At 42.4% G+C, this 21,797-nt stretch overlaps 1 protein-coding gene across 2 annotated transcripts in view; it reads right to left on the bottom strand.

Moving 5' to 3' along the window:
- TGFB2 (transforming growth factor beta 2) overlaps nt 1-21,797 on the bottom strand; it is an 84,624-nt gene that overhangs the window by 9,908 nt on the left and 52,919 nt on the right. For both annotated transcript variants that reach the window (XM_039219299.1, XM_039219300.1), the window contains one exon: nt 21,580-21,743. In XM_039219299.1, coding sequence (XP_039075230.1) covers nt 21,580-21,743 — 164 coding nt within the window. The remainder of the gene's footprint in view (nt 1-21,579; nt 21,744-21,797) is intronic.

Below are 21,797 nucleotides of genomic sequence, written 5' to 3'. Positions count from 1 at the left end.
TAGGAAGTGAACATTTTAGGTGGTTTTTAAAAATTTTGTCTGTCTTTAAATGATAGTGTTTTATGGACCAGTCAAACCAAGATCCCAGGTCTTCTACAGCTTTATTAAATCCCTGCCCAAACCCGTATCTTGCCTTTCCTTAGTACCTGGGGGCTTGAGCCTTATTATTTGATACCTGCCTCTCCTGATATTGAGTCTAACTACTCCATGCTCATTTCATACATGTGGGTTTAGTCTCTCCAACAAGTTCATAAGCTTTCCCAGGGCAGTGATCACGTCTTCGATTTGATGCCATTTCAAAGGACAGCACTCAATTTAATTAGTGTCTATTACATGACTGTCTCACTACGCAGAAGACTTATTTACTCCCCTTTAAACCTAGCAAAATAAAAATGCATAATCTTCTTGCTGATTTCAAACTGCACTTTTCTTCCCTGTGTGTACATGATTTGTTTCAGGTACTTTTGCAACAAATGCTTCCTAAAATATTTGGCATTATGGTAGACTTTTTTCTGGATTAAGTACGTTTAGAAAAGGAAGGAGAGTCATACGGTTGGACTCTGGGGGGCCTTCAAGGAATTTTAGACAAAACTTACTCTACAGTCTTGCCCCTGAGGTTCAACAAACCCCCACTAACTGAAGATGATCTAGAGGCAATCACAATTCTACCACGGGCAAGAGATGTTCTTTGTAAATTAAAGGAAGCAAGTAAACATGGCTTGAGGGCTGCGCTTACTGGGCTCTGGGCTTGGCACCCATGATTTCATTTCACTTAATCCTCAAAACATTCCTGTAAAATAGATTAAGAAAACAGAGACCCGAGGAGGTTAAGGAGCTCATGCAGGGCCTCGTGGTGAACATGTATTGAGAGAAGATTGAAAACAATCCCCCTAATTTTCCTGCTTCAGTGCTGGCTTTTGAAGGCCAAAGAGTTATGGGGGGCAGTTTTGAATCATGATTCATGCTTTACCCCTTTCCAGATAACAAAAAACATTCAGTGATAGAAGCATAGATTTTTTTTTAAATAAGATTATAATGAATGTGGGTATAAGATGGAAACCTAACGTGCGGAGTGTACACACAGTTAATGCTGTCATAATCCTAACTTTATTTTTTTTTCTTTTATAGTTTATCGTCAAGTTGGTTTCCATACAACACCCAGTGCTCATCCCAGCAAGTGCCCTCAAACCTATAACTTTAAAGGTACTGTTTAACAGCAGCCCAATCCGCTGTAAATCAAACCATGTTTTGAAAACACTTCCAAGTGGGCAAATAAGGCACCACGCATCCAGTTCATAATGAATGGTGTGATTAATCTAACCTAGGATGACAAGGATATAACAATGATTGATAAGTTTTCAGCATTTGCCTCTGCCTCACTGCTTAAATATTATTAGTAGGAAATCCTGGGGCACCTGGGAGGCTCAGTCAGTTAGGCGTCCAGCTTCGGCTCAGGTCATGATCTCATGGTTTGTGGGATCTAGATCTGCACTGGGTTCTCTGCTGTCAATGCGGGGCCTGCTGTCCCCCTCTCTCTCTGCCCCTCCCCCACTTGTGCACATGCTCTCTCTCAAAAATAAGCATTAAAAAAAGATTTTAAAAAATTAGTAGCAAATCCAGAACTCATTTTTCTGATTATAAATTTCTTCCCCTAGTTGACCTCCTATAATGATGCATTGTTTCATAATGCTTTTATATTTGCTTTGCTCCTAATCAGCACAGTGTATGTCTCATCCATCTTCGTGTCCCAAACACTTAGATGCAATGTCTAGAACAAAACATTGCTTTCATTGTTGTTTCAATTACATATTTTATATACACAAAATATATCCAATGTCTTTTTTCTAAGAATAGGCACAGCCTCTCTCTTCCTTGTTTATCTTCCATTCATCATCACAGTGTATATATATACACATATGTAACATATATTATTATATGTTGGTTATTAAACCACCCAAGAATGACAGCTAGTTAGCTGTACAATTCGGAAACAGAGAGGTGGCTTTGGTCTTGTGGGTTTGCCGCCTCAAACTTTATGGCCAAGGAGGTCTTAAACTGACTTGTTGCAGTGTAACTGTATTCGTTCTTACCGAGTCCCAGTGGAAACAAGAAACAGCTGCTCTCCGTCACTCAGACTATCCCTCATATTCTTGGAGACTATTATTAAGTCCCCCTCAGCATGCCTGCTCTCTCTCTCTCTCTCTAAGCTAAATAAACCCTGTTCCGTTAGCCCATATTTAGAGGGGCGATTTCCCAAACCTTTAATCACCTGGGTCACTAACTAGGATGAATGATACTATATAAAAATACTCCCCCTACAGCTTCATGGTGCTGTTTCAAAAGTGGCTAGAAACCCTTCTAATCATGTCTCAAAGTCTCAAATCTTAACTTGAAAGGTATCTTTTTTCTAAGAATAGGCACAGCCTCCTCTATTCCCTGTTTATCTTCCATTCATCACCCACACAAAATTAAACCGGAAGGGAAGAAAATCAACCCACTGCTATTATCGATTAGTACTTTCTTAAATTCAAGAGTTGATACAAAAACGACTAGATCAGTCAAATTCCCACTCTATTTCAGCTTTTGCTGTCTGTCTCTCTCCACTCTCCCAACAAGTGTATTGACTGTGAACACTCTTGGGTTTGCAGCTGTTGTTTTTTTTCTAGAGCCAAAGTCGCTTCTAAATTCCTTTATAGATATTGGATCATGACAAAGATAGTTTAGTTGAGTAGTAGAAGCTTTCTTGGCTGTCCTCCTCTTAGCTGGCCAGATTCACCAGTATCTTCCATTTGTTCTATAATATATATTGGCTTGTGTTGGGGTTCATTTGCTGGAAAGCTACTCTCTAGTATGTTCCCAGCACTTGTGATCTTACCCATGGAGTCATATGCTTAGCAAGTATCAATTGTACATGTTTCTAATAAACCTGTTTATGATAGCTGGACTTGATATTATAATTATACAGGTGAAGTAAATGGTCACGAAATGGTGAAATACAGAACCAAAAGTGAAGCGAGTTGTTGCTTCCGTGAGAACCAAGTTGAATGCTGTGGAAAATCTACACACATACACATTGCTTTAAAAGAGTTTTTTTTTTTTTTTAAACAGTTTGGTGGTTCCTCAACAAGGTCAACATAGAATTACCATTTGACTCCGTGATTCCACTCCTAATAAATATATACCTCAAAGAACTGAAAGCAGGGAATCAAACAGATACTTGTACCCCAATGTTCATAGTAATGTTACTCACAATAGCTGAAAGGTGAAAACAACCCGTGTTTGTCAATAAATATACAATCTAAATAAAATGTAGTACATAGACTGAACAGAACATTATTCAGCCATAAAAATGAATGAAATTCTGACACATATTACAACATGGATGAATCTTGAAAACATTATGCTAAGGAACGCCTGGGAGGCTCGGTTGGTTAAGCGTCCCACTTTTGATTTTGGCTCAGGTCATGATCTTATGGTTCAAGAGATTGAGCCCCATGACAGGCTCTGTGCTGACAGTGTGGAGCCTGCTTGGGATTCTCTGTCTCCCTCATACACACACACTCTCTCTTTCAAAATAAACATAAAAAAAAAAAAAAACTTAAAAAAAGAAAGCATTATGTGAAGTAAAATAAGCCAGACACAAAAAGACAAATACTACATGATTTCATTTACATCAGGCACCTAGAAGAGACAAATTCATAGAGATAGAAAGTAGAAGAGAAGTTACCAGGAACTGATGGTAGGTAAACAGGGAGTTAATATTTAAGTTTCTGTTTGGGATGATGGAAAATGTCTGGAAATAGCTGTATGACATTGAGAATGTACTTAATGCCACTGAATCAAATACTTAAAAAAATGATTGCGAGGTAAATTTTATGTATATTTTACCACCACAAAATTGTTTTCTAATTTTAGATGTCAGAGAGACAGCTATAGAAGAAATGACAAAAGGAATAATCTGATAAAAACCTAGAAGGATCCTGCACTTGCGTCACTCAGCAAATTGTCCTGAAACTTCTTTCTTATTCAAAGAAATCGAAAACTCCAAATAGTAGATGATGCCCAAAGGATGTTTTCGTTGCAAAAAATGCAACATGGGTTGGCAATAGGAAGAGCCAGAGTCAAAGAAAGTCTGTGACCTTTTATTAAGAAAGGGAAAACAACACATATATGGTTGAAGTTAAGATTTTATCCCCCACAGTCACTCACTTCTGTTTCTATTATCTCCCACTTTGACTTGTTTTCAAGTAACAGACTAACAACTGTTTCTGACTGAATTAGAAAAGAGAGCTTCTAGTACACTGAAAAAAAGATCTAGCTGTCTCTCACTTAGCTACCACCCACAGTGGTATGAATGTTACCTTCACTACATTATTGATATACACACATTATCTATAATACAGGCAAAATACCCACATACTGCCTTTGGCAAGGCTCTAACTCTTCACTGAATTACAAAACTCCCTACACAAAAGGATCCATTCATTTCTCTCTGCCGCTGGAAAGCAGCCAATCAGGAGTGGATGGAGGGAAAAGTCACTGATGTTACCCAATCATTCGGGGGCCAAAAAAAAAAAAAAAAGAAAGAAATAGAAGACTAGATGCAAAATTACAGCCAGAGGAAATCTTACTCTTAAAGGTATAAGGTTGTAAATCAACTCAGGATTTGGCTTAGACACCAAGGGCGATTCCCGTTGTTTTCACAGGAGAGGCTGCAAGGAGGTATAGAAAGCATTAGGACCTTTATTCTACTTTGCATATGCAAACACCAAGGGACCCACCAGAGAAAGAGGGGGCCCATTCAACCACACTTCTAATGGAAAGGGAAATTTAATGAAGGGCTGTAGAGAAAAACTCGACCCTAGTTAACCAGTTGTTGTTTTTAAATGCCTTTAATGGTTTTACTGTACTTAACATTTAAGTGTATTTAAATATTTGCGGTTGCTTGCACAAAGTGATTAGCAAATGCTGAATTAAGCGTTTCCTCCAGTTTACTCCGCTGGCCACATTCTCTCAGATCTGCCCGACCTCACATTCTTTAACTTTACTATCTTGAAGTATCAGTGTTATAAAGCCACTTGGGGCCCATCTGTTCCAACCCATATGATTCATTCTCGAACAGTTTGGTGTCTGTCTGAAGACTGCTCATGAAAGTGGGCTCGCTACTTCTTGAGAAAGGTCATCTTGCTTCTGGGTAATTTGTATGCTGTCATTTTTCCTTATCTTGGATTTTAAATCTCGGGGCACCCAGGTGGCTCATTTGGTTGAGCGTCTGACTTCAGCTCAGATGATAATCTCGTGTTAGTGAGTTCGAGACCCACGTCGGCACAGAGCCCTCTTTGGATTCTCTGTCGCCCTCTCTTTGCCCCTCCCAGGCTTGTGCTCTCTCTCTTTCTCTCAAAAATAAATAAATATTAAAAAAAATTTTTAACAAAATCTCCATCAAATAGTCTTCCTTAATAATAGCACCACTGCATCACATTCATACAATCATTTGCATTTATTCAAATATTTGAATACTGTCTGTTTTTTAGTCTTCAAAAGAACCCTGTGAGGTGGACATCATGGCCTTTATTATCTACGGTCTTCAGCTAATGGAAAGAGGCTGAAGTACTTACTTGGGTTACCGACACCCTGTAGGGTAAGTCTGGACTGACATCTTGCCCTCTTAGTTTCAGCAGAGAGGGCTCCCCCATGTTATATTTTGCTTTCCGGAATAGATGTAAAATTCTCTTCCATGTCAGGCACCACTCATAGGAGATGGCTTCTCTCCACTGCCTCCTTCAGGACGAGGTCTGAACATGTTTGTCACGCCCCTTTTCAATGTTCCTCTTACAATTACTTCCTCAACACACTCAGATGCAATCTAGCAGAATGTGGAGAATATTGCCGAATGTGCCACATGGGGAAGAGAGGGGCTCTTGCTTTCCTTGTTCTGGTCACTATTTTTAAGGCAGACTATTTACTTTTGGCAGCAACCACACCACACCGTTGAGTCATAGTAAACTTTGTATAAAATAAAACTTTTGTCCTGACACAAACTGTTAGGTCAGATTTTCCACCCCAAATCCTTTCTGGAATGGCATGGAATAAAGAGAAAGAAATGAAAGAAGGCAAAGAGGGAAGGGAAAGTTGGTTTGCCTAGGCCCATGGTTCTCTAACTTCAGCCTGCATTAGAAACATCTGAGGGGCTTATTACAACACAGAATGCCGGACCCCCACCCCCAGGTTCTGACCTAATAGGAATTTGCATTTCTAACATATTCCTCGGTGATGCCCAGACTGCGGGTTCCCTCTGAGAACCAATGGTAACGTCTATGTTTATGCAGTTCATTCTTGAACCTAAATGCAAATTACACATTCTCTCGGTTATTTTGAACTTCTTATTTGACTCTGGCCTTCTGGGATCTCTCTGAATTTTGTTTGCTACTCAACATATATGCTATTCTTCTTAGCCACACAGGATCAGCAATTGTGTACTTCATCAGGGTGATGAGAACAATGTTAAGTTACCTAGAGCTAGGGGCGCCTCGGTGGCTTAGTCGGTTAAGCGTCCGACTTTCGCTTAGGTCACGATCTCGCGGTTCGTGGGTTCGTGCCCCGCGTCGGGCTCTGTGCTGACTGCCAGCTCGGAGCCTGTAGCCTGTTTCAGTCTGTGACTCCCTCTCTCTCTGACCCTCCCCTGTTCACGCTGTCTGTCTCTCTCTCTCCTAGAAATAAATAAAACATTTAAAAAAAAAAAAAAGTTACCTAGAGCCAGGACCATACCCCGTTGCTGGATCCTTGGGTACTTCTTTCCTGGTTGGCCCTGTTTCTTTGGTCAACACTCTGTGGTTATATTGCATATGGCAGAAAAAAGTAGAACATCACTAGTGTGAAGTGTGAGGCCCAGTTGAGGACAAGAGTCTTGACCATCTTCGCCAACTAACAATTCAGTCCTGTGGTCCCTTAGGTTTTCTTTGAAGAACCCGGAGGGTTTGCCAAGTGCCTTTGGAAATCATTAATGCAGTGAAAAGTTTCATAGGCTTTGAAGTCAGGCAAACGTAAACTATCACTTATTGGATCTGTGATTTTCTTATTTATGAAATGGGTTAATAAAATGCCACCTTCTTTAAGAGAATTAAATAACACACAAGCAGAGAAAGCACCTATCACATTGCTGGTATTCAATAAATGGGAATTATAGTGATAATTATGTCCCTTATTTGGTCAAAATCTTCCAGAGGCTTCTACTGTCTAGTGAGTAAGCTTCAGATTCCATAGTTTAGTATTTAAGACACAACTTGCCACCAATCCGTCATCCTAGATTCACCTCCCATCCCTAGAAACCAAATCTAAACAGTAACCCTAAGACATATATTCCAGGTCTCAACTCTGTTTTTAGACCAGTATCCCTAACAGAATACCTTCCCCACTCCTTCCATTTTTACTTAAAAACAAAAACCAGCTAAACAATAACAAAAACCTTCCTATTCTTCAGCCTGGCTTTTCAATGAAATGGCTACTTTCACTCTGAGGTCAGTTTTCTTGTGCTAGGCCCCCAGCAATTACTGGGGCGCCTAGTAGTCAGCCCTTTGCCCACAGTGGCCTCGAGGGTAATCCTGCATGTGTGTAAGTGTCTGCTTTTTCAACGGGATAGTAAGCGTCTCAAAGATAGAGGGAACCAGGCACTTATTTCCAGCTCCATAATCCTTGCATTCCAGTTTGTTGACACTGAAGGCCTCAAGAATAACATTCACTGGGGCGCCTGGTTAGTTCAGTCGGATTAGAATCTGACTTCGGCTCAGGTTATGATTTCGTGGTTTGTGAGTTCAAGCCTCCTGTCATGCTCTCTGCTGACAGCTCAGAGCTTGGTGCCTGCTTCAGATTCTGTGTTTCTCTCTCTCTGCCCTTCCTCCACTCATGCTCTGTCTCTCCCTCAAAAATAAATAAACATTAAAAATTTTTAAAAAATACACATTCACTGATAGAATTTTGGAGATTCGACTCTCTGGGTCGAAATCTTGCTAATACCAACATTTATTCTCATGCAAAGAAACACTCGGTGCACTCATGAAAGCGTTTCTTGGCTTTTTCACAGGAGGTATAATGGGTTCTCGGGCATGCCGCCTGCACTGACTGTGGAGAGCCTTTGGCCCACATGACAAAAGCCAAAAGCCAAACCAACCCACATGTTCTAAAATATTTAATACGATCAGTTAATTAGTTTAGTTATTCATTCATTCGTTGAAAAACTGCTGGGCATCGTATATGTGCCTGAGTCCTCATTTATTCTTTGTTTCAATTTCTTTTAGAGCTGACTCCCTCCAGTTTAGTTCAACAGATATTAAGCTCTTGCTGTGAGTAAGGCATCACCTTCTGTCCAGGACAATAAGATGGTCCCTGTTATTAAGAGTCCACACGCTAGTAAGGGAACGCAGACCTCTCGACAACAATTGAAAGCGATGTGTTCACAAGGCAGAATGAGGTCACTGAATCAGGGCACTCTTTCTGGAGTAAGGAGATGGCGATCACCGAGGTAAGTAGGGTAACTGCTAACATCTGAAAGTCTGGCAAGAATACAGGGCACTGCGAGAACACAGTCCCGGCCACAGAGATGTGCTGGCTCATTACAAAACAGAACAAATAACTGCATTTTCTTTTCTCTGCTGGACTCCTTCATCCATCCTAGGCATTATAAGCTTGAACTTAGGGAGAGTTTGCTCAGTAGCCTTGTTAGACTGCTGGGGCTGCCTTAACAAAGAGGCTTAAACAAGCAGCAATTCACTCTACCATGGTCTGGGGGCAAGAAGTCAGAAATCAAGGTATTGGCCATGATTCTTGGGAAGGCTTCATGGGGGGGTGGGGGTGGGGGGACAGTGTCCTTGCTTACCTCTCCCGGCATCTGGTGTTTTACCAATAATCTTTGGCATTCATTGGTTTGAAGCTACCTAACTTCAATCGCTGCCCTTTGTCTTCACATGGCATTGTCCCTGCGTGTCTCTGTCTCTCCACAGTCATCTTCTAAGGACGCTGATCACACAGAATTAGGGGTCTACCCCTACTGCAAGCAGGACCTCATTTTGACTTAACTGCTTGCATCTACAATGACTCTATTTCCAAATGAGGTCACGTTCTGGGGTACTGGGGGGTTAGGACTTCCACATATCTTTGTTGAGCGAACATAATGCAAACAGTAGGTATTCATAGGTTATACTGGGTTGAGTCTGTTCTAAATGTTCTATGAAGTCCTTTGGAGCAAGGGACATTCTGGCTCTTATTGCACAGTCTTTTCCACTGAATTTGCATGGTCCCTTCTAGGTAAATCCTGATTGACTCATTAGAAAGATGCACACAACCAGGTGACAAATAAGCCCTTGCACAGGCAGTCTTTTATACCGATAGAAACTACTTCTTGGAATTTGGGGTGCCTGGTTGGTGCAGTCAGTTGAGCATCCAACTTCGGCTTATGAGTTCAAGCCCCGCATGGGGCTCACTGCTGTCAGGGCAGAGCCCGCTTCAGATCCTCCGTCTCCCTCCCTCTCTCTTTCTCTCTCAAAAACAAAATAAAAAATTAAAAAAATAAACTACTCCTTGGAATTTTATGCACACACATCACAGATTATGTATGCATGTTGTGTGTATATGTGTATATATATCTATGTGTGTATGTATATGTATACATATATATCATATATGTGTCCATCTTGAGGACAGAAAGAATCATAGTGTAAGCAATTTTTTACTGCATTTTACCCTTCCTATTTCATATATTTCATTGTGGAATGAATATAAGGGAGAAAAAGCAAGAAAAAGAATCGGCACGTAACAGAAAGAAGGGCCTTACAAAAGAATCAGAAGTAGGTGAAATGGCTTTTCTTCCACTGAGGCATAAATGGAACTCTCTGCTCCTGCTGAGCCGTGGCCCCCTTGAACAATGCTCGGTCGCTCTGGGGGTGCTTGAGAAACTGACACATGGCTGATTATCCTTCAGAAGTGGCTGAGCAGATCCGATCTTTATCTTGCTGCTGCCATCGCCCTGTCTTGTAATTGCCATGGCTCCTTTGAAATTGCATCCCTCTAAGGCTGTAGTAATGTATACCTCACAAGAGCTTCGAGAGAGTCTGCACAGTAGACTCCCATGGAGTACAGATCAGCTTCAAAAGAAAGACACATGAAAATAGTCTCTCTGGAGCTCAGATATCTGCATTACTATGTCACTGCCTTAAGTCTTTCTCCATATAGCGTAGAGTTCCTGTATTTCCTAGACTTACGTGCAATTACAATAAAGAATGGCATGTACAGATCTTTAGTGGCCTTTATGGAAATGTCACCAGTTATGTCTTCAAGCTACACACACACACACACACACACACACACCCCACAAACAGGAAAGCCTTTCCTCTGTGATGAAAGCACCTTATAATTCTCTATTGTTTCCTTCACTTCTTAAAAGTTCTCTACAGATGGGCCTTTGTGCCGACTGCACATATGCATAAACAAGGAAATTCATTTCCACAGGTCTGAGGGCCAAAGGAGTCCTCTGTGTGAACAGAAAGTCTCTCAGATGTCACAGCTCAACAGCATTCAGAAGACCATCACATATAAATCACACAGCAGAGAAAAGCATTCGGCTGGGTGACAGTCACAGCAGTGCAGACACAGAGAGAGAGATGTGCAGGACAACCTTCAATGAAAGCATCCGAAAGGCAACTATGTCAAGACGTTAAGTTCTGTCAGTTCTTGAGGCTGGACCACACAGTCTAGTGTGGGTTCTGATTGTTCCAGCTGTTTCCTGCTCTGAGGGGAAGGAGTCTCCCGACAAGCCTGCAAGCTCCCTGCGGTCAGGACTGATTTTCTGACCTGATCAACCTTCCGGTTCCACTTGGACTTGATACCAACATACACATACTTGAAAGTCACACTTGCAACACCCTTCCCTACTTCTGGCTAACAATAACATATCTGGCCTACATTATAACCGAAGTCCCTTCTTATATTCAGCTGAGAACTTTAATTCAGGGGGTGTGATTATTAAGCAATCAGTCAAAAAAAAATAATGAGCCTGGTTTTTCTGCAAACAGGGAGAGTTTATGGGTTCCCTAAGAATATCAGTTTCATTAATCTCTTATGTAATTTTTTTACCTACATGGTTATTATCCACTTAACCAGCATGAGCTCTGAATAAATAACAAAAAAATGGATAGATATTTGCTTCTTTCTTTATCAATAATTAGATATCTTTAAAGCAAATGTAGCAGAATTTCAAAATCCAAATAAATGGAAAATGTTTCTCAAAGGAGTCCCGTTGTGATCTTACATACTTATTTCACAACATTTCCTTGCACTTGTATCTTATTTTGAAATATTTCTTAAATTCCTTGGAAAATGTTTGTTGAGCACCCACTACGCACCAGGCACCGTGTTCCAGGAATTTGTCCCTCGGGGTGGAGATGACCATAAGCCAGACAGAGACGGAGGAGAAGATCAAGTACAGCAAAACGAGAAGGGGAGGGGTAGGGTGCAGTGGAGGGGGGAGGCAGGAAGTGTTGGGGAGAGGAGTCCTAAGATGTTAGGGTGACCACGAGGCCTCTCTAAGCGGGTGACATCCGAGGAAGCACCTAAGGGAATGAAGAGAGCAGGAAGGAGAATGTGGGAGGAAGGGACAGCGGCCATAGGCTTCAGGAGGGAGTGAGCTCAGGTATCTGAGGTGCAGCAAGGAGGCCAGTATGGGGGAGGTGCCCGAGTGAGGGAAGTCAGGCTGGGACAGGTCTGGACACAGAAAGGACTCTGGCTCCTAGGCGAAGTGAGGTGAGAAGCCATTGCAGGGCTTTCAACAGGGGATTTAGATCTGACCACATCCTAACGAATCACTCTTAACTGCAGTGCTAAACACAAGCTCTAAGGAGGCCAAGGGTGAGAGCCATGGGGGGTGAGAATCAAGCAGGCCAGCCAGGAGGCCATTACAGTAATAAGAGACAAAACTCGCTTAGACAGGTGAGTAGCAACGGTCATAGTCTGAGAAGCAGCTGGATTTCAGATCTGTTTTTAAAAACTGTTATCACATAGGAAAATTAATTACTTTCTATCTTCCTCTTCAGTAGAACTTTGGCAGTTTTCAGAAATTAACACTACCTTTCAGAAGTCTGGATTTGTCTCCACTGAAGGAATTCCCAATTCTGTATTTGTAGGCTCTGAGCACAGCTCTAGAACAGCAGGTTCAAAACCAATTCTGAGCACTGTTGGTATCAAGAAATAAACACCTATCTTCCTTCAGGACAATCTTTGCTCCAATGGAGGTTGTAGGGCAGTTGGCATATATTAACAATATTTTTTTAAAATGGAGCCTTTTTAAAGTCATTCTAGGAAGTATATGTCATGCCTATTTGTGTGGTGGTGAAGCAAGAAGAGGTAGGTAATAAAGACACCCCACTGGGGTCAGTCACTCTATAATCATGCTTCAAAAAGCTTTCTTCAGAAGAAAAGCAAGACACATCATGGCCCCAGCCCACCAATGGTGCCCTTAGAGTTTTGATAAAGCAAATACACGGGGAGCTAAACCCATGGCTGCTTCCCGCAGCCCTGAACTGCCCCAGTGGTAAGAGCAAATTGGTCACAAGAGACCTGGTCCAACCAGAGACGACTGACAGAATCACAAGCCATCTCTAGGGGAAATATACACCATGTTCTGGATGACATGCGATAATGCGTTCCTTATACATCCAATGTGCCAGGCACTTTACAGGGATTCTCCTCACGGTAACTCATTAGACAAGAACCATTATCACCATTTTATGATGAAACACTGAGGTTCAGAGACATGAGTAATCTGTAAGAGCGAAAAGCTAATACATAAAAAGAGGTGGAAGAGGAACCCGGCGCCCACCGGCTGTGAAGACTCTCTTCTCTCCCATGCGGAGCTGCTCATCAGGAACTGAATGAGACTACCGTGAGCAGAATGAGTTGAAAATAGTATTTCAGGAGGCTCTGCAGCAAACTCCAGGGACAGCCACTGAGACTCTGACCCTGCGGCAATAGAGGCCGGGGTGAGTTTTCATTTTTAAGAGATTCTGAGCAGATCGTAAGCTTAAGAGACTGTTTCTAATAAAATTTCAAACTTTAGAAACTATAGGAGTAATAATGATAGTAGTAATAATGATAGTGGCCATTGAGTACACCTACATTGTGTTAGGAGTTTTCATGCATTCGCTTTTTGCTTTTACAAATCCTGGCCAAGTAGGTGTTTTTACCCACATTTAACTGATGTGGAAATCGTCTCATTGACATGAACTCACACCGGTCCAACTCCAGAGCCTACATTCTTCTACTAGTACGGTAAAGTGGTCCAGAGCGTGGCCTCTGGCACTCGACTGCCTGGGTTCAAACACTGCTTCTGCATAGCTTGAGCAAGTTACTTAACTTCTCTGCGCCTCAGTTTCCTCATTTATAAAGCAGAGAACCCACCTCATAGGGTTATTATAAGGATTAAACGACCCTCTTTAAAGCACTTCAAATAGTGCCGAGCCTACAGTAAGCACTGTGTTCGTGATAATTATCAATATTGTTACCGAAGTCTCTGACACAACACGAACATGGAATTATTAATTACTATTGCATGATTATCAACATTTCTTTGAATACAGTGGAGAAGGTCTACTAGTCACACCACTTTCTGGGGTCCTGTCTGTTCACAAGGTTAACAGACATCTGGAAATGTCGTAACAAAGCAAATGACAACAATCCATTTTCTTACGAGGCAAGCATGTCATTTGATCGGTCTGAAAAAAACTTGAGATATTAATAGCCTTGTGTAAACAAAGTGTTTATTATACATACCTCGTGGCTTAAATGTTTTATTTATTTCTGACAGAGAGAGAGAGAGAGAGAGAGACAGTATGAACAAGGGAAGATCAGAGAGAGAAGGAGACGCAGAATCAGAAGCAGGCTCCAGGCTCTGAGCTGTCAGCACAGAGCCCGACATGGGGCTCGAACTCACGAACCGTGTGATCATGACCTGAGCCGAAGTTGGACGCTTAACCGACTGAGCCACCCAGGCGCCCCCCTTGTGGCTTTTTTAAAAAGTGGGTTACTATACTGTATGTGTCTCCAAAGTTAGAATCAGCACTACAGGGATTGCTTGCTGTAAAATTCTGTGCAACAGGAGCAAAGTATAACTTGTTTGGATTTTTTTTTTTCCAGCAGCACTTTTTGGAAGTCTAATTGAACAGTCAGTTTCTTTGGCTGTGTTTGGGGTTAGGAAAAGGGGAGCATTTTATTAACCTCATTAGTGCTACGCTCCCCACTATAATAGGAACCTCACCCCACGTTCTGCAACATTAGAGTCCCTTCAGAAGCAGGCCTTGGCCATCAACCTTGAATGTTCACTGTAACGCCTCACGAGTATGCATAATTTAAAATCTTTTGCAGACATTATATACTTATATATATAAAATGTTTATTAAGAGTGGCTGGTGATTCACTCCTCCCTACGGAAATTTTGTGTACTGATTTCACTTCACAAACATCAATTCATTCTTTCACCCCCAAATAAGAAAAATCATTTAATATTTCCTGAATAGCTTGAAGCCGAAAGTAAACAGATACATGAGTTAGGATTCAGTCACTGTTTTCTATATCCTTGCAGTCATCTCCTAAAATGTGACTTCCTCACCTTCGACGAACTGGTTACTGTCTAAATTCAAATTCAACCACGCACTAAAATCCAAGTATTAGAGCGCTTAGGTGGCCCAGTCGGTTAAACATCTGACTCTTGATCTCCGCTCAGGTTATGATCCCACGATTTGTGGGGTCAAGCCCCACATTGGGCTCTGTGTCAGGCTCTGTGCTGACAGCGCAGTCAGTGCCTGCTTGGGATTCCCACTCTCCTTCTCTCTCTGTCCCTTCCTCTCTGTCTCTCTCTCAAAATAAACATTTCTTAAAAAAACAAAAATAAAATCCAAGCATTAAAGAAAAAATTCAGAGAAAGCCGGAGGGGGGATTTCACTGTACTCTTCTTTGTCAAAGTCTGACAGAGTATTCCGTAAAGAGGGGATTTCCTGTATCAGAGCAAAAGTGACTGAAGCGGGTGCTCTCCCTCTATGAACGAGAGGTAGAATTGCTTCTTCTAAGGCCACGGATGGGAACTCTAAGATTCCTCTGAAATCCACGGAGCTCATTTCATCTCAGCACATTTATCTTCTACTGACGAACAGGGAGCCCTCAGCAGATTGTATTCTACCCCGCTGTCTGGCACTCATGCCAGCGCCCTGCGTAAAGGTGACATTTTTCTCCTGATGCTCTGATGTATGATATAGTACATCACACTGTCTCCCAAAGAGTTATGCTGCACGATTTTGTTACTGGTCTGAAGCTAATAAATTAATCTTAAAAATAATTTGGCAACTGTCTTCGGCAGATAATTCTGCAGAGGGCTCTTCCTTTTGGAGGAATCAAAGACGTAGAAGCCAAAATCTAAGAGATGACATGGAAGGCAGTAAACTCTCATATGTGGAGCTTCCATTCTCCCTCTGGCAGTTAGAAACATTGTTTCATTTCATCCTTACAATAAACACCAAGCAAATCCGGATCATTACAGAAACTAAGGTCACATGTTGCCTCACAAAAGGTGAACCGAGAGCACAGATGCAGTCTTCCAATTCCAGGATGTCGGCGCACACGTGGAAACACAATCAAAGGAGTTCCAACATGAATAAAAGAAAATTACGTGCATATCACTTAACCAAACCTGCTCCCATCTCAATCCGGTTTATTCAGATTTCCCTGTGTAAATATTGTTGGGCTCAAAGGAATTTCTTGATTGAGATAGGCGACTCCACCCAAGGAGACCACCCAAGACATCAGGCTGCCCCCCGAATTCTCGCAGCTCCCTTTCTGGAAGGAATGAGTCCTGAGACATTTCTCTGGATCCTCCAGCTTTCGTTTTAAGAGCACCTTGGGTGTATCTCTAGTAGGGGGAAAACTGTCCTTTTGGGATGCAGTGTCAAATAACCGACTGCTGTGTGAGGCCACGAAATTTTGGGGTACCTTGTTATTCAGTGAATAGATTGCCAAAACAGTCACACAGGTGCAAGGTGGTATCCCAGAGGTGGTCAAGTTTGAAATGAGCAGTTAGTGTGAAAAGGGTGTGAGTTAGCAAGCTAGAAATGTCTGAAAGTTCCAAGGTCCTCTGACGTCAGGATAGCGATCCTTGGTGGTCCCATGGGGCCATGATGTCATGAATGCCCTTAAACAAGTTATAAATTTCTCAGGGACTCATCTCTTCACTTGTAAAATCGGGGATTTACCCCAGTCCAAGATGGTAGGTACCCTTGCTTTTGTTGGTGATAGTCAATTGAAGAATATTTCTCCACCCTATTTTCTCTCTCTCATAACTCTGGGCGTGATTTTAATCATAAATATAGGAGCAAGTTAATCAAAGAAAGATGTGTTCAACTTTCCAAATGAGCTGAGAGCTCTTCTAAATATTGTAGGTTCGAAGGCACTCCCAGAGCACTGGGGCTTTATCTGATCGTGTTCCAATAAAGGCTGCCTTTGGCATAAAGCTTTAAAAACATGGTAAGGGTCATTCCCATTTGGAAAAAGTTCAGTTTTTATCCCTTTTTTTTTTCCCCTTTTCTTTTTCTTCATCTATCAAAGGGCTTTACCCCCTTATTCCCTCCAATACTGGTGTATATTTGAAGTCATACCGTGATCATACCAGTATATGCTATTTAGAGTCTGTCGACGTAACAGAAGTCAGAGAGAGCGGGAGGACAGTAAGGCTTTATTTTACCACCATTCATCAAAAGTTCTGGCAGGCTGTTCTGTAGGACAGGAGAGCAGTGACAACCCCGAGATCCTTTGCCAAGCTAAATACGACTTCCATGGCAGCTCGGGTGTCCTCACCCTCCCAGGCAAGGAGAATCAACAGATGCACAGCCTTGGACAAGGCGAGATCTGAACTCACTCACAGAAAGGCTACCTTAGGCCCTTCTAGACTGGTATTCTGACTCTAGAGAGAATGCCTATACACATTTTATGAGACAGCATGACCCCAAAACCCGTACTGAAATCTGTGATTCCCAGTGGAGGACGATCATATCCAAACAACTATGAGAGCCCTTTCAAAGCACATCTGTCCAGAAGCAATCCTTTTTTTTTTTTTTTTTTTCTCCAGGGAGAATCAGAGTCTCCAGAAAGGGACTGTGGACAGTCCTTGCAAAAGCTCCCCCAGGACTTTCATGTTTGGGGGAGTGCTGCTCACACACATGAACTTGCATGTGAACCCTAATAAATGACCCATTCAACCATCTGAACAGCCTGCAAACCTACTCACAGTCATCCTACCTTTCTTCATTTAGGGAGTAGAATGTCAATATGTGTCAAGGAATATGGTCATCAAAGAGATTCTAGAAACTTTAGAGGCTTTGTTCTTCTGAATAGTTGAGCTTTCCAAAGAGATAAAGATCTCCGCATGTAAGCACCATGTCTTTTTTTTTTTTTTCCAAAATAACATTTCAAAAATTTTGGACATAAAACTCTCTGAAATTTTATTGCCATGTATTTCGTTTTCTGAATATAATTTAGCCTCACCTTCATAATTCAAGGCTCTTATCATAAGAACGATTTCCATATTGGGGCTGGAAGAGGGACTTTATTCATGAAAGCTGCAAAGACCGCCAAATGGCTGCTAAAGGCAAGTGGGAAGTTGGAGAACAAGCCAGAAATGGGGCTCCACATAAAGACAGCACAGCAGACATCAGAAGCCAGATGGGACACCATTGCTATAAGGACTGGCTGGGTGAGCTATAAACAGGGTGAGATTTAGAAAAAGAGTCCACAACAAGCATTGCATTCATTCTGTGACCTGATTTTCTGGGCCAGCATCACCAAGGCGCATGGGCAAAAATCTCAAGTCGAAAGCATGATATGCTCCCATCAAAGTATTTCCCTCCGGCCCTCCCCTTCTAATTTCCTGTGGTTCTAGAGATAACCAGTCTGGTCACAAGTGAATAAAGGGCCAAAGGCTGCCTTTCTGGTAACTCGGCTGTGTATGTATTTTGTATCTCCTATTAGGGTGATAGGAATCTCTGACTTACTTCCTAGACGTTGGCTGTGTTTCAGGAGGTTAGATCGCTGCCCCGCTGAGCTCCAGATAGACAAGGAATTGGTTTCTTCTTCACTTTTCCTCTAAAATTATCTCCTTTCAGGTGCCTGTGTTCAGTGACAGTGAACATGCCCCACACTCACCCTCTTCATATAACACGCTTCCATCTTGGGCTGTACCTCTTCCACTGGCAGACTCCAATCTGTGCAGATCTGGTGGCTCACTGGCTGGGGCAGCCAGGGCTGCAGTCACCTCTAAGAAGGTACACATCCTCTAAGAAGTCACTAAGGACCTCTAAACTACCAGCCTCAAGGGACACATCCCTTCCTGGAGGTGAGATGGCCTCTGTGTGCAAGGCAAGTGGTCAGTAATTCTACTATCAGAGGCCACTCCTTGGAGCACAGGGCCAGGGGCCTAATAATCACAGCTTATGTTACAGGCAACAAAACATAAGAGATCTTGCCTTCAATTTACTGAAGGCAGGCAAGTGAAACAGGGCCAGAGAACAATCCATGCTGCTACTGTCCATACAGAGAGATGTTTGCAAGCGATTTAATCAGAAAAGAAGAAAAAAGAACAAGTAATCATATTCTTGTTTTTTAATTACCTTGCAATCTATCTGGCTTTCTTTGATCTAGCTTCTTTTTCCAAGAACCCAGTGTTTGCTTTCCTTTCAAGTATCAATCCACCTTCTAGCTGGCCTTATTTTTCTTCTATTTACTATTTCTTCTATTCTTTTCTCTTGTTTTTCTTCTATTCTAGCTGATACTGAGGCAAAGAGCAAGGGAAAGCGCAGTACGTGGTGAGGCGTGAGCATCTGGGAGTCACAGCTGGATTGATATCGCAACGCTGTCACTTTCTAGCTGTGTGATCCTGGCCAAGTGCCTTACTTTCTCTGTGACTCAGCGTCTTCCTCTGTGAAGAGGAGAAAGAGCACAGTAATAGAAAGAATACCTTAAATGGGTGAATGTTGGGTGAAAAGGCACAAACTTCCAGTTACAAGACAGCAAAGTCCTGGGGGTTTAATGTCCAGCATGGTGACTATCTAACAACGCTGTAGTGTAGATTTGGAAGCTGGTAAGAGAGTACATCTTAAAACTTCTCACCACAGGGAAAAAATTGCATGACTTTGTGACATGATAGACACTAACTAAACTTATGGTGGTAAATGCTTTGCCATATATACATCTATCAAATCATTATGTTGTACACCTTAAGCTAATATAAATGTTATATTGCAATTCTACTTCAATAATTTCTGGAAAAGAAAAGAATGCCTCATCATGCCAGCTTCACAGTACAGCTGTGACTATTCACGGAGACACGATTTGGAACATGCTGAGCTCTGTTACCCAGGAAGCTGACCCTGACCCTATTCTGGGCTGTCCTCATGGTGGTCTCAGGGCAGGCGTTAAGATTTGAAGTTCTCCAAAAAGATGTCTTTGGGGATTCATTTTAATAAATAAGAATTATTTTTCATGAACACACATGTTAACTAGTACCTGAAGGCTCTTTTTAAAACTTTAAAACTTACTGTCTGTGGATCACCTGGTGGCTTGGTTGGTTAAGCATTGGACTCTTGGTTTCTGCTCAGGTCATGATCTCACGGTTCATGGCTTTGAGCCCCGAACGGTGTGATGGTGTGGAGCTTGCCTGGGATTCTCTCTCTCTCTCTCTCTTCCTCAATCTCTCTCTCTCTTTCTCCCATCCTCTGTTCACATGCTCTCTCATTCTCTATCTCTCAAATTAAATAAATACAATTTAAAAAAAAACTTATTCTCTGCAATCTCATACAAAACATTTGTTACTAATTTGTTGTAATTCCCCATTTTCCCAATAAACACAAAGAAAATGCTCATCCAAATATTGAAATTTCCAAAATGCTTAGAATCCAGAACAACTAGTAGGCTTCTGCAATCAGACATCAATTCCTTTCTTTTCCACGAGTAAGCCCCCTTGTTAGTCATACAGTCGTACTTGCGTCCCCCTTAGCGCCGTGGGTCTATCAGTTCTTAGCTCTTTTTGGTTTTCCTCCATACGCTTTCTTTCCCTGGAGGTCAAGCTTCTCCCGGTGTCTCCTCTCCTCTCCTGAGCACCATTAATGCGGTGCCCTCAACAGGCCCCTTCCAGACTCTGATCTTGCACAGGTCGCTCCTCCGTCAAGAATGATCATCCCTCAACCTGTGTTGACAGATACGTCTCAAGGCCCCTGCTCTAGTGTCCACTCCCTGCTGACATCCTCCAACTCTGCTCTCTCCACACACTGTTCCTATGACACCATGACACACTCAAGTTCCCCACGCACAGGTCTGCCTCCGTCCCCAGACTCTGGGCTTTCAGACCAGTGCTTTATCGTACGTACAAGTCAGCCAAAGACCCTGTGAAACATGTAGGTTCTGCTCCACATTTTGCGTATTCTGGTTTAAGTGAGTCTGGGACGGGGCCTGAGACCCTGCATCTCCCAAAGCTTCTAGATAATGCTGATCTACTGCGCTGTAACCCACTTGGAAAGCTTTTAAGAACCTTTCTGAAGTGTCAGTAACTTGGCACTTCTCCATCATCATCATCATCATCACCATCATCACCATCATCACCATCATCACCATCATCACCATCATCACCATCATCATCTTTTAACTCAGCTGCCCAGCAACTGTATTTAAGGAAATGAAAGAGATGTCAGAGCGGCCTGAAATAATGCAGGCGAGGGGCAGACAGAGAATGGGGACGGGGATGCCCTGGAGAGAGTGGGTACAATCAGAAAAGGAAAGGAGACAGAATGAGGTTAGCGAAGAGGCAGGAGACAGCAAAGAGAGGAAGAAAAGGGAATGAGAAAATAACAGGAAGAGAGAAGTAGCAGGAAGGAAGGGAAAAGGAAAGAAAGGAGAAAGGGATGTCCATGAGAGGAGATAAAGAAGACGATGCCTGGGTGGCTCTGTGCGTTGAACATCCAACTCTTGGTTTCCTTCAGGTCATGATCTCAGGGTTGATGAGCTCCAGCCCCACATCAGGCTCTGTGCTGTCAGAGCTTGGGGTTCTCTCTCTCTCCCTCTCCTCTCTGCCCTTCCCCCTCTCATGCTCTCTCTCTCCCTCTCAAAATAAATAAATGAGCAAACATTTTTTAAAAAAGAAGAAAGAAAAGGAAGGCCAGCTGACTTTCCTCCTTCAGGTGGAATTGAATCTACACTGCCTGACTTTCCAGATTGAAGGGTGGACTTCTGGACGCCATCCCTCCCAAGGGTGGGTACTCCAGCCATTTGTGCCCCTGAAGACGCATGCTCAGACCTCCGCCACCTCCTTCTAAAGGTTCTTCCTTCCAGACCAATGGAGAAATGAGCGACAGCCGGCAGAGTAATAACAAATGAGAGCCTCTATCAGGATTGTGAATGTGCAGAGTGGTTTATGTCAGCTCAGAAAATCTGTGACAGTAGAAAGCATTTTACTTGAAGACTTCAAACTGATCTTCTCACCAAAGTAACACCCACAAAAGTTACCTGATACAGTTCAATGCGTTGTTCGGGCACTCTGGCCTTTGGGTTCTGTAAACGAAAGACCCTGAACTCTGCTTTCACCAAATTGGATGCGTTCTTCTCCATCGCTGAGACGTCAAATCGGACAATTCTGAAGTAAGGTCTGTAGAAAGTGGGCGGGATGGCATCTGTAAAAAGTTAAGGCAATCAATGAAAACGATAAAATCCATTGTTCTCTCCAA

The sequence above is a fragment of the Hyaena hyaena genome, unplaced genomic scaffold (genome assembly GCF_003009895.1).
Source record: "Hyaena hyaena isolate Hyena2069 unplaced genomic scaffold, ASM300989v1 scaffold_805, whole genome shotgun sequence".
Taxonomy (NCBI): domain Eukaryota; kingdom Metazoa; phylum Chordata; class Mammalia; order Carnivora; family Hyaenidae; genus Hyaena; species Hyaena hyaena.
Note: the sequence above shows the minus strand (reverse complement) of the source record. Positions and strands in the feature narration are given on the sequence as shown.